The sequence below is a fragment of the Falco peregrinus genome, chromosome 9 (assembly GCF_023634155.1).
Source record: "Falco peregrinus isolate bFalPer1 chromosome 9, bFalPer1.pri, whole genome shotgun sequence".
Lineage (NCBI taxonomy): Eukaryota > Metazoa > Chordata > Aves > Falconiformes > Falconidae > Falco > Falco peregrinus.
Genome location: NC_073729.1, coordinates 16,257,213 through 16,271,486, shown reverse-complemented (window position 1 = coordinate 16,271,486; position 14,274 = coordinate 16,257,213). Strand labels below are relative to the sequence as shown.

Sequence of the window (14,274 nt, the reverse complement as noted above, 5' to 3'; positions counted from 1 at the left end):
TCAAGTGCAAAGTAACATCAGGGAGTGGGGAGCCACCCTGTAAAGCAGTCACACCGAGTGGGATTTTAAGCCATGCTGCACTAGAAAACCATCATGTGCTTCCAGCATGATGCTCTAATAAGAAAGTCAATGCAATCCTGGGATATGTATTTTTCTGTATTTAGTGCAGCGAGTGTATTTAGGTCGATGACACTAAGCTTGGACTGTTGTGAGTAATTTCGGTACATACATGATATGAGTGTCAAAAAATTAGAGACTGATTTAGAGATCATTAATTACTTAAAAGATGACAGTATATAATATCACATAGTGGAAGAAATAGCAAGAACTATGTATTCAGGATATCAATACATAAAAAAAGAGTACTAAGAGGTAATTTGTTTACAAAGTATGCATATAAATCCACTGGAAAAAATTGCCGGGTATAAATGTGTGCTTTAGTTCCTTGGAAAGATATAATAAGAATCAGTAAATTGTAGCCATAGAAATGAAAAAAAGGCATAAATATTAACAATAATGACTAAACACCGGTTGCCCAACCAGAGAAATTATATGCTAGATTCTTCTTTGGGTGTTAAAGTCTTACATTGGAAGTTATATTTTAGCCATTATAAAATGTTTTCAGTACAGGGATGACTAAGGAAAATATAAGGGATAAGCAAGTGAAACATAAGGGTTAATGCCATAGGGAATGTCATGCTAGATGACCTTAAAGCTAAGCACTTGTTTTGTTTTTAATCTAGAAATAGAATAATTTTATTTAAATTAATATTTCCTATTTCACATGCATTCTACTGTGAAGCTACAGCTGTCTGCAAATAAACTACCTGCTGTGCTGTCACACATACATGGAAAGGTGTGAAACTGTACTGGCTTTTACCACCTCATCTCAGGATAATTTAAATGTCATTATATTTTAACTTCTGACACACTATTTAAAAATTCTTAAAAAATCATGCTGGAAATCTGTAATAAACCCCTTGTCCAATCAAAAGCATTACCAAAATGCTGTGGCATTATTTCCTCATTGATTACCAAAGTGAACAGTTTAAATATTTGCTGTAAATCAGGAAATTAATGGGTCATTGTTAGATTACACAGGACAGGAATGTAATTCCCAAGTTTGCACTTAAATATTTAAAACAGAAATGCAGGTTTTGGTTGTATGTGCCAAGTACTTTTCAAAAATAGATCACAGGCTTCTTTTTGGTAAAACAAACCTGAGTGACCATTTTATCTCATATGCGTGTACTCAAATATTAGAATTTTCTTACACAAAGAAATACAAAGGGCAGAATAGAATGACAATTTTTTAAAAAATAAAGTCAGCATATAATTCTGTGATAATGACCTATATTTCTTATTATCTGTTAAACTGCAAATCCTGGCACCATTCACATTAAGAGTCGTCACTACATAAGTATACTAGATTTCTTTACAATATTATTATCTCTCACCTGTGTTGAACCCTTCATCATTGTCACATCCTAACCTGAATGAAAATGTATAAATCAGCCTTTCACTTCAAATTCATCTTTGTTTTCAAAATGCCATTCATCTTGTTATTAAGGCCTAAATCCTTCTTCCCAGCAAGTAATCCAATAGGATTATCTGCATGAATAAACTGAATGGTGTTTCAGATGACTGTATGTCAGTGCATCTCATCTCAGAGACCCAAAGATTGTCGCTGAAACTGTGTCATTAGTGCATCAGTGAAATCAGAATGGTTTTTTCTAACACAGCCTTAATGACAACAAGCATAAAAAATGTCAGGTAAAGTATTGTTTAGGAATACAAGTACAAAGATTTCCTAGAACTTTACATCTTTATATTTTTCATTTTTAAAAAGAGGAATTATTCACTCTGCTTTAGCAGGTAGACACATTGTGTGTTTTTCTGATTTGCAGAGTGTACAATTCACAGCATGACCAGGGGATTTGTGGGTGGTTAGACAAGAGCCAGCCTCTGAACTTCTGAAGACTTAAGATGACCTTGCACTATAAGAGAGAACCCCCAAAGCTGTACCTGCCAACCCCACCTTTCATGTTCAGTTCAAAATCCTGCAGATTAAACCGGGCTCCAATCCCAGGCACTGCTGTTGGGTTCATCTGTTTCCAGCCAAAGAAGCCAATATTGTACAAAAAATCCAGAAGATTTTGCCACCCTACTGCATTGCAGGGTCTTTTAAACACCAGTCACTGCAAGGAGGGGACTGGGGAAATATCTGCGGGTGGCTGGTACCACTGCTCCCTCTGCCATATGGCTCAGGGTCCTTCCATTTTTCTGTCATGAATGATGAAGCTGTTTTCACAATTTAATGATGCAACAAGGGATTTGGATGGGGGTTTTGGTTGATAAAAGGGGGCCTCAGATGTGTGACAAAAATTAATAATGTACCCAAGCCCTTATTATACTAGATTAGATGGCGGGAGGTCGGCTTTTACATATTAATGCTTGATGAAGGGCTTATAATAGGATTTGGTATGAAGGGCACACAGACATACACATACCCCTCCTCCCCTGTACACATATGAATGAAAATAACCTATTTTATCACATTTTAAGAAAGCCAAATAACACTGCTATACTATGGCTTCTGGCCACAGACTGTTATTAAAGAGGATTGGTTTTAAGCAATTCTCTCATGAAGCATGTTCAGCCTAAGACTGGCACTTGGGAATAAGTGTTCCTCTCTAATGTCAAAGGTAGCTTATTCGATCTGTTTTGCTGGGCAGCTGAGTTCATCAACCACTCTAATATTCATGGCATAATCCCAGCTTTGTTAGACCTATGCCATTTTATGCAAATTAAAGGCCAGATTCAGAAAAAACCCACTATATTCTGTCTATCATTTGTGAAGCCATAAACTGTCAGGCTGAGCATTTCACAGGAATATGTCTACAGTAGAGGGGTCAACAGAGTCATCAACAAATTAGCCTATACTAGAGAAAAGTCAGAATGATAATATACGTCATAGAATAGCCAAGCAGTGTCTCCCTATACCTGGTTCATTTTCACTTACTCCATTTCAAATACATAAACAGAAATAGGATTTGTCCCAAGAAGGGTGAGCACCACGATTACAGACTGAAAAGACAACTAGAGTATGAGAAATATTATCAGGAGTCTTTAGGTTACAAAGGAGACGAACAAGTGACATGATAGGTACGTGATCAATAAACATCAGTATAGGTAATACAAATATTCCAAACAAGCGGTTACTTACAGTTTGCAGTCGAGGAGGTAACAATTGATGTACAGGGGAACAGCTGAAAAGAAAACAAAAAATTGTCACATGATATTACCGAGGAAAATTATCCCTTTCAGAAGTCAGTCAGAGCACTGTTTATATTTACATAAATTGGAAGCTAGGAAGTCATCATTAATGGTGTTACATTTCTAGCTTTCAGGCAACCATCAAGCAATAACATTATCAGCTAAAATATGATTTTCTCTGTTACTGAGAAGTACCTCTATAACTCTCAGATGACAAATGTGGACTTCTGGAACTATTTGGTTATAGAATGGCAGTAATCCTCAAGATACTAAATGCAGAGAACTACATTTACTCTTGACAAGTTATTTCAGGACTGGATATAAAAGTTTCAGAATTTGGCCCCGCTTGCTTAGATATAACTAACAAGAGCGGGATAATGTCTGAAGTTGCGACTTATTTTTGCATTCCATCTTCCTTTGATCCAAATCCTTCAAAATCAGTATCTGTAGAAAATTTGCTACAGTTTACATAAAATTACACCAGATGCTTTCAGACCAATCTGATAAAGAAACTTATTATTTATTGGTATTATATCACCCAGATATGTCAGTACTGTCAAATAACGTCACTCCCGGTTGTCTTCCAGGTCCCAAGCCTTCATGAATCCATACTGCATGTATTATACCTCATAACCAGAATCCCTTTCAGAGGGGAAAAGACTAATCCTCTCTGAAACAAAACCCACATATGCTTCTGACATAGTTCATTCCAGATGCTCTAGCCAACAGATATCCTTAATCACCTCTACCTGCTTTGATACTTCACCCCAATACAATATGTACCCTGGATTTCATGCAACAAAACTGCTGTTTAGGTTGTTGCATAAAACCACTACTGTCACAGTCGCTTTGTTCTGAAGGCATCTGCATTTGCTTTGTGCAGTCCAGATGCAATCAGTTGTAACATGTGGCCTATATGTCAGAAAACACTCCACAAAGCAGTACAGATGTAGCTTTTGAGTCCAACACATAGCAGTTATCCTCCCAAACAGCTCCACAAAACATTTTGAAGTTAAAAACACAGATGATTTCATTGATAAGTGTATTATATATCTCTACATCAACAGAGACAGTTGAATCACAGCCCAAGCCCTGGAACGTGGTATGGTAATTTGAATGAGAAGGTCTTGGTTTGAAACATGATCCAGCAGATTACATACTTAAAGAGCAAGCCATCCCAAAGCTAATGAGCTAGAAGGAATGAGTCAGAATTTTATCTAGACATATATGGATATAATGAGTGTAAAATGAAACCACAGGTTTGAGAGATTCCCCAGCTGAATTCAAACAGGAGAGAGAGGGTTGGTATGGCTATCAAATGTATGAAGAATAAAGAAGATGTGGTGAATTGGGCCTGGCTAGCTTAGTGATCCAAAAGAAAGAAAATAGGATCGCTACTGGGGTAAACTGCAGATTAAACCCGCTAAAAGAAAACAGCATGAGTATAAGATATCTACTGGATGTAGGAAGTAACAAACTGGAAAAGCCTCCAAAATAAGTAGGGCAAATGCTAATTACTTCTGAGATGGAACCTGATCTGCTTATGAAAGGATGATGTAATGCACTTGCTGGTAAAAGCAACAATCAGAATTTAATGACCCAGGAGTCTTTTACATTCTGCATCAATTGCAACGATGCTGTCATCCAACAGTGCCCAAGTTCTTAATAAAATAACACTGAGATATCAAAAATAGGTCTGTGAACCCGCAATGTAAGGTGCCGCCTGAAAACTATTTAGGATTTTGGTTTGACATGTACAAGTCAGTGGCATTGGTGGGGCCTGGACAATGCAGAAGGTTAAAGGGACTTTCTGTTACTGGTACACAATTGACTTAGTCTCCGCATGGCACTTTACTCTGGTGCTTGATCCAGTCCTTGTGTGATCTGCTTTGCTAAAAGACTTGAATTTTTTGGGATTTATTTATCTTCAAAGCTGGCAGATTGAATCACAACAAATTCAAGTCATCAAAATGTTCATGTTCTATATCAAAGGCTTAGAAGACCCTCATCACACTGGATACGGGTAGAGATTCACTTTCTAAGAAGGGAAGTGTTAACTGGCAGCTAAACCCCTGAAATTTCTATATATTCAGTCACTGCAAAACTCAAAGAAAGAAGTTAAAAAGGATGATCACAGATTGTCATTACTAGCAACATTTGCAGAAGGAAGGATTCTGAAAAACTGCTGCATCCCTGCAGGAATTCCAGCTAGCTCCTGCCCTGTCTCTCCCTAGACATTATGTTTTGCTCAAAAAATTAAGCATTTAATCCAGCCTTCAGCCTTGCAGCTCCTCTCAGACAAGAAATTCTTTGGGTTGTACAAAAATATAACAAAATCAGTTCTGTGTTGTGTTGTTGGCCTTTTGCAGGAGGTGGTGTGTCAAAGATGAATGATAGTAGGTAGAGTCAGAATAAAAGATCATAAATTTTAGCAGCCTTGAGCTGACAGAATAGTCTAAAACATCACTTTGCACAATACACGTTTAGCTGCTCAGAGCTGCTGCTGCTCTGGGACTCTCCCAAACAAGCGCTGTTTAAGAAAGAACACCAAAGGATAGTCAAGACTCAGTTTATTTTTTATATATGTTTGATAAAATAAGTCTTTGTTCAGATTCTGTAAGGAGAAGGAATAGAAATAGCCAGCTCACCAACCTGAATCCAAATAAATTTCATATTTTTTAATGACAGATTTTTCATCTCATCTTTAAACTAGGTTGGGAAAACTTTGCAAGGAAAATTCATGTTTTCATTCCTTTTTAGTTTCTGCCCTTACCTAACAGAGGACTCTCACCCTAGACTAGGAAAAAAGTTTGATCTTGTTTACAAATGAAGTATTTTCTCAATACAGATACTTTACCCAATAAAAATAATGTCATCCATAATATGATCAGTATTCCTGTAAACCTGTCTAGTGCCAAGGTGTGTGTCCCGGAAAGGAGCATGGGCTACATTTTCCATAGGTTTCTGTTTACAGTCAGAATAAAACACCTTAATTTGGACCACATATTCAGAGAATAGAGACATAGATAATTGTGAAATTTGTTGGTTATATTTAAAAATGGCGCAACTAGAAATATACGGAATTCTGACAGCTGAGGAATTGACTCCTCCCCATACACATATGAAAGGGTTTCAGCTTTATGGAGTCATTGTAGCAATTTTCACTCCCAGTCATTGGGGTGAAAGGATGCTTCCAGGCAGGACCCCTTGCTTTCAGATAGCACACGTGTAACCCAATATGTCACCCATCTGGCAGCCAGTACTTGGCGTGCATCTGTGCTCCCACTGTTCTCAGCTCACTTTTTGAGCTGGCACTTCTTCCTGTCGAGAAACAATAATGCACTTCCATGCAGAATGCTCATGTAATAAGAATTGTATGGAAAAGGTAGATGAGGATAGTGGGGCTGCACAGATGCACAGATTAGAAATCCAGAGATGAAAATAAATACATTTCTTTCTCTTTAGTTTTTCCCCAAGGAGAAAAATGAGCCAACTGGCTTGAAACCCAAAAAGATTAATTCCCCCCTGCAACCTCATTCCATTCTAAGCATTTTTCCTGAGATGTTAGAGTCATTTCCTTCCTCTGCTCCCATCCTAAACGTCTCTTAGTCAAATATGATTTTGCTATTATTACTACTTGTATTACAGGAGGACTAAGTCACAGCTCATGACCTTCATATAATGCCAATGTCAGTAAAACACTGAGGATCAATGTTAGATTCTGTCTTTTGGGACTGAGTCTACCAAGTCTAGAAATAGAAATAGATAAGCAAAGCATAAATCTTTGTTTCAGGGCTTCTTCTGGTCACTTACGACGACAAGGATTTACCTTTTTTTTCCTCTCCTTGACATACTACTTCGGTATTTATTAATTTGTCATCTTCTGTATATGGTTATTTTCTTCTATATATAACTACACAGTTGGAGATTTCGGGTCAGAAAGGAACTTTCCCCCAAGTCTAGGGGCTCCTGAAGGCACGTCAGGGCATTTTAATTCACTCCTGATGTCAGAGCCAAGAATGATGGCATTGTCATTGGCCTCTCCTGCTCTGTCTCTGTGGCATACTGTAGTTTTCCCAGTTTACTTTCAATCTACTAAAGCTCTTCATTTGTGCCATGGCATTAAAATATGTTTTGTGGAGCTTGAAGTGTGCCCAGGATGAAATGGATGGAAATTCAGCAGCACAGCTACATGGATTTCCTAGGCTGAGCTCAACCCAAGGGACACCACGCAGCAAGGCTTGGCTCACTCTGTAAGACATGTGAACTCTAGTGGTGGTTGTGCTCGAGGTATAAAGTCTTCTCCACAAATCCATGCCACTGCAGAAAGCATGACTGAAAAAATGCACGGCAAGGCATGGCAGTGTTAAGACTGTGTATCCTATAAGGGCCATACCTATCTGCGTAATTGATCTCAGAATATCAAGAGGACAAAGAGTTATATGCATAAAAGATGCAGTGGGGTGTGGGGTAGGAATGAACGCTCCTGAAACAGGCTGGAAGTCTTATTTTAAACAGGGAACCATGTCTGTCTGGGAATGAATATAATCCATCTTCAGTTGCAATAAATAGAACTATGGAATCCCATATACTGTCAATTTGCCATGGAAACATAAGGATCTTAAAGAAAAACATGTTTTCTAACCCGTTGTTGGAATTAACTTTGTAGCAAAATTGAGCAAATGAGAATTGTTTGAGAAGTAGAAGTGAAACATAACATCATAAAAATAGCTTAATAAACGTGAGAAAAATCTAAGCAAAAAAAAAGAATGATGCAATTTTGGGGTTTGTTGTATGGGTCGGTAAAATGCCTTAGAATTGCCTTAGAAACAGTCAGAATGTTTCATTTCCCAATTAAATATATTCAAATGTGAGCAGAATTCAAATATACTTAGATTTATTTTAGCTCAAAATCATTCTTATTTGATCTAAATCACAATAAATATAGTTAGCTGAGATATTTAAAACAGTAAAACAGTACTTTTGTAAAAAAACCAGATCTATATCACAATACTCTGTTAGGAAGAAGAATTTAGTATTTATGGAGGTGAAATAAATACAACAAGACAAAAGAGCACAAAGAAGAAATACTGATTATATTTATGGATGTGCATAGGGACATGCAAAGCAAATGTAGGAAGATGTATTTGCTCTTGATTAAGAGTTATAGAGGAAACCGACTCACTAAAATAGCCACGCACTAAATTCATGGTGCCGCTTTTAATATGCATTCAAGAAAAAGGATTAAAAAAAAGCTATTTCTTACAAGATTCATAATTTGATTTATTTTACCCTTAAATCAGTAGATTTTTTTGGGGAAAAATTGATCTATTTTTGAGAAGGCTGTTCCTATAAAGCATAGTTTTGAGAGAGAATTGACTTACAAGTGACATTGTGGTATTATTTCATCATCTGCTCCTCGATGTAACTAAATATTCACTGGTACTTGTGTGTCTAAATACAGGCAAGGTTTTCATTTGGAAGATGCATGTCTCTGATCATTCCTTCAATTACATATTCCTTTCTCTTCTCAAAGGAACAGACTCAAGGAAACAGCTTCTCTTCAGTGAACGTGGGAACAAAGGCAATTCTGGGAAACACAGCTTTCAGTCATAGCAAACAGAAGCTGATTTCAAATACAGAACTGAAAAACTAGAGTAAATTTCGTTGAAGAAACTGTTACGTACCATAATAATTTTTTAAATCTCATCCTTGTGAAGAGATGGCATTTTTTAATATTCTATCCTAGCATGATTTTAAGAGGAATAGTGATTTACAAAGAGTTTCAATGATTCACACTAGCTAAGAATCTGGTCCAGCAAGTCTATGCTCAATCTCAAATTTAAAACTGTATTGTTGCATTAAGCATTTAGCTAAATAGCTATGCAGAAAAGAAGCAGGAAAGGATACAAACCAGTCCTTTCTTCCTGCTTAAAAGCAAATACAGATTTTCTTGATGAACCTTTAGAACAGTTACAGTCCGTTGCTCTTCAAAAATTGTTAATAGGAACATCTAACTTTTAAAAAGAATTTGTAAAAATCACAAGCAAAGTTCCTATGAGTCCCAAACTCCTCTCATTAATATTAAAGAAAAAAAGCAAATGAAAACCAAGACACTATTATGGTTTACATGAACATATGGGGGGATTAAACTGTAAGGAAATGAACTGCACGTACTTTTGGAGTAGGAACTTACACATTAAAGAAATCAAGAGTAAAGACAGAATTCAGGCCAAAATAGTTCACACAGTGGAACACAAACATGTGCATCAGTCAGTTCCAGTAAATGTATTGAACATGCTGCCAGACAAAGCCAGAAATGTGCTGCACAGCCAGTTAGATGTTGTTTAACACGAGATGGGGATCATAGGGAACACAATGAGGAGACCAGATTTAGAGCTATTTAACAAAGCTTCCTTACTGTGCTAAGAAGCATTTTTTCTGCTGTCCTTTGTCAAATAGAAGTGCAGCATATTCAGTTTGCTATTTAAAGATTCGTATCAGGCTGTAATTTTAAATAGAGAATGTGAAACATAGATGTCTTTGAGGAGAATTTTCATCCTGAAACTTATTGCTGCTTCCTGCTTTTGTAGTCCAAGGTCTGTTTCTCACTAACTTATGGCCCTGTACCAATTTCTGAAGAACACATGCTAAGGTTAAAGGTTTCTGTCAAATCAGTTCCACATCAGATACTGTGATGTCATATGTTAAGCCATCTCCAGGATTTGTCTTAGCATTACATAGTTTTGTATAAAGAAAGTGGCCATTCATTGCTACTGGTTTCATCCCTTTGCATAGTCCCACTGGAAGGAAAATGAGGGGGGAAAAGGGTTATTTTTACAATAAAAGAATGAATGCACATAAAAAAATCATATAACAATGCTGGAGAAAAAGCTTCCTCTGACAAGGGCCAGATATTAACTGAATCAAATTAAAATTCAGTCAAAGCAGTGGAATTTTGAAAATGAATCATCCCTTCACACTTTTGTTCTTTTTTTATTGAGAGATTGTAATGCGCTTTATTTGAAGCAATTCCTAGGATGCTGTTGGAATCAAAATCAGCAATATTCAATGAGTAGCCTCTGAGAAAACAGCAGAAAGAATGTTCTGTTTTCTGTGGATATGTGGTTCCAGACTGATTAACTTTTGTGTCTAAGGAAATCTCAGCTCTGTTTGAAATTCTTTCTGCTGCTTAGGCATTTATAAAAGTGGATTCTTTTCCAGTTTAGAAGTAGTGGATGCATGGTGCTACTTTTGTACAATTAAAGCAGTTACGAGAGTCTCTCTTTTACTTGGCCACCTGTTTTAGCAAACCATTTGGAGACCTAATTTCTAGTTTCTCCAGAGGGTGGTGAATTCAATCAGATTTGGTTGAAATAGATGTGAAAATTAAAGAAAAGAGTGGGGATTTATAGGCAGAATAAGATCTATACTTGTGACTGTGTAAGCTGTATTTCCGTAGGAAATTATGCTACAAAGATGTATACATCCATGTTTGGTCTGGGTCTTACCAGACGGGCTATTACATGAGATGGAACTAATACAGTTTAGTAGTTTGTATATTCCCTACATAAAGAACATATGTGTAAATATATATAAAGTGATATGTGAGCATATGTGGAATAAGTCAATTGGAACAACGCTGAAACTACTTCCTCTCCTCTTTTTTTCCCCACCTTTGCAGAGTATTTGGTGCTGCTATACTGCTGACGTCCTCCCTCAACATGTTAATACCGTCTGCAGCCAGGGTGCACTATGGGTGCGTCATCTTTGTTAGGATCTTGCAGGGCCTTGTAGAGGTATGGAAAAATTATAACATAACCTGTAAATGTGATATGATTGTTAGCCTTTAACTAGCAATTGTAACTTTTTGGGGCAAATAAGAATTGCTTTCAGTTTATTACTGATTTTCAGCATAATAGATTTCAACGTATGAATTACAGCTATTTAATTTTCCTTCATCTATAAAATTAAACAGCAAAATTTTCTTTTGCTAAAGAAGCCAGTGAGATACGTATTTAACACTGAAACTTCACTGAAATGATGTACTGCATAGGGTTTATACTGGTGCTGTTCTCAACAGTTATTTGCTGTCCAGCCTCACAGGTAATAAAGAATTAAGCTTTTACCGTAGGCCTTGACCATGTTGTTGTTGGAATGAATGGGAGATTTACCGTAACTTAACAGAGAAAAAAAGTGAGCCTTCCTTCTAAATTTATTTGTTTGTTTGTTTCTTTAGTGAAAGACAGACTTTTAGGCCTGTGATTGCTGGTTCTTTGTTTCTCAGGCCAGTTGCATGAGCTGATTTTAACTCGGGCACTTTATTGTATAAAAGGAGTCCAAAAGGGTGCAGAATGGGCCTGAAAGTTAGGTAACGGTCAATTAAGTTCTTGAAGTATATCTGTATAAATCTGGATCCATTCCTGAATAGTGATCTGCATGTACAGAGGTGTGCTTGACTGCAAAGAGGAGAGGAACAGAAGCAAGTGGGTAATTACAAAATAAAATAGCTATTTGAGACCCCCTCATTTCTGTGATGCTGTTCAAAGGAATTGTGAATGCAAAACATCCTTAACAGGACCACTTGAAGAAGTTTTACAATAAATCATGGCAATCTTAAGATTAAGTCTTTAAATCTTTTTTTTTTTTTTTTTAATTGACAAAAGTACTGAAACAAACATGAAATTGGTTATAGGACATTCTTTCAAACCAAATTAATTTATTTTACCACCTTTTGCATATTGAGACTGATAAGCTCAACATTTATGGCAACTTCAATATTTGCAAAAAGTTATTAATTTTTTCTACTTTTTGCATAGGAAGCAAAACATCAGATTAAGAGAAAAGTGACTCTACATAACTGCATACATCATGATTCCTAAAGAAGAATTTTGTGGAAAATTTCTCTACATTTCCTATTACATTTTCTAGAATTGCAACAGTTCAGGATGTGATTTTGTTGTTGTTTTTCTATTATTAAGTTAAAGGCTAGTTTTGAAAAGAGATCTAAAAAGTAACTGGTTTAAAATCAAACCAACTAACATAATTCAATTATGTGCTTTAAGTGCTCAAGAAGGTTCATTAAAGACAAAGACAGTGAAAACCTTCTCTCTTAACATTATGTTTTTAAGTTCTTATTGATCTTATTTTCTAGTTCTAAAGCAGTGGAACAGTAATCTGTATTTCGTAAATGATACTTTAAATGTTAGATCAAAAAAAGCTATAAGGCCACCAAAACAGGGCTGAAGAAATCAGCCCAGCATTAGAAAGACTCCAGAGGGTCTCTGTTTTCATCCTGCCCTTGACTCTGGTACTTGTGCATTAAGTTTCTTTCTTTTTAATTATTTGCAATTCTTTCCTGGAAGGAGGAGGGGACCAGAAGGAAATAAGTATGTTTTATATCAGTTTCATAAGGCCACTTGAATGATTTGGAGTCCCATTTCAGCTTTAGTAGAAACTAAAGTTTTTCTATGGCTGTTCTCAAACTGTGCTATAGAAACGCAAAACATTCTCAACTTCTTGTTTGTAGCAATTAAAATATCATGCAAAGACAATGAACTGAGTAATTGATCATCATTAGCTAACTTGTGGCACACCCATTCCCCAGGGGGTCACCTACCCTGCCTGCCACGGTATTTGGAGCAAGTGGGCCCCCCCATTAGAAAGAAGTAGGTTAGCAACCACTTCCTTTTGTGGTGAGTAACTTTCTATTTTTGTCTTTCTTTCATTTGTCCCGTAAAAGTATTTTGAGACTGATTTTTGCTCCCTTTTCATCTACATGTCTTGTTTTGTAGGTTCCTATGCAGGAGCTGTGATTGCAATGCCTTTAGCTGGAATTCTAGTGCAATATACTGGGTGGTCTTCTGTGTTCTATGTGTATGGTATGCAGTTTTGCTCATCTCACTCCAATATTGTATGACCTTACTCTACCTTTTCTAAAAATGTAAAAGCTACTCTTAAGAGGCCAAAAAAAAAGGGAAGTGGGTCCATAAAGCTAAAAATACAGCCAAGAAAAGGACCAAAAAAAGAACAAAATTTAAAGGAAAGAACAGGAAAGCAACATTATTAAATAAGAAGAGTACCTAGTTTTTGGTGAAACCTTTGTCATTTCTAGTACAAACAGTGCAAACTGCTATACAGATCTGTATAATCTCTGATCATGTAATGTTACTTTTTCATTTATACAGCTGTAAGTTTAGAGTACCTGCCCTGATTGAGGTGCCCTGTTTTTCATCTGAAGACCTATATAACTTTATTCACACTAGTTGTTCTACCTTAACTTACACTGATGGAAAAGAATGTCCCAAAGGAGTTCATTCTGCAGTGTAAAATTGATGTGACTTGGGGAGAAGCCTTACAGAAATTTAATAAACTACTCAGGAAGTGCATTGCTATGTTGAAAACAAGGCCACAGTCTTGTATTTTGTAGGTAAAAAAATATTAGTGCAGTAATCAAACAACAGTGGCTTAATGCAGAATAGAAATTCATTTACAGGTTGGTGAAATGAAATGGAAGCTGTTTCATTGCATTGTGTTGTACAAATTGATGTTAAAATACCAGTGAATATTCACTTCCAGTGAAATAATTCTGAAATAAAAACCAGAGGACTTCACTGTGCTCCAGTGAATGTATTTTGCACCAGTATTCTTTACAGGATCTGATTCTTTGTTAGAACGACTCAATGCAGAAAAAGTAACAACAATTGCCATTTATATTAGTTATAATTATTCACAGATTTTTTTTCCTTGTTTGCTGCTTTACTGTGTATTTCTTTTTAAAGTCCTTCTTTCCATTCCAAAGGGAGCTTTGGTATAGTCTGGTACATGTTTTGGCTTTTGGTTTCATATGAGAGTCCTGCAAAGCATCCTACAATCACAGATGAAGAAAGGAGATACATAGAAGAAAGCATTGGAGAGAGTGCCAACCTCCTAGGTGCAATGGAAGTAAGAATATTACTCATACACTGATTTCCTATGAGATAGTCATTAAAAAAACCC

The 14,274-nt window shown here is 36.4% G+C and overlaps 1 protein-coding gene across 1 annotated transcript in view; it reads left to right on the top strand.

Annotated features, from left to right (window-relative positions):
* SLC17A6 (solute carrier family 17 member 6) overlaps positions 1-14,274 on the top strand; it is a 33,465-nt gene that overhangs the window by 10,434 nt on the left and 8,757 nt on the right. The window contains exons 4-7 of the mRNA XM_005240328.4: positions 10,961-11,075; positions 12,884-12,971; positions 13,071-13,157; positions 14,078-14,220. Of these exons, the coding sequence (XP_005240385.1) occupies positions 10,961-11,075; positions 12,884-12,971; positions 13,071-13,157; positions 14,078-14,220 (433 nt within the window). The remainder of the gene's footprint in view (positions 1-10,960; positions 11,076-12,883; positions 12,972-13,070; positions 13,158-14,077; positions 14,221-14,274) is intronic.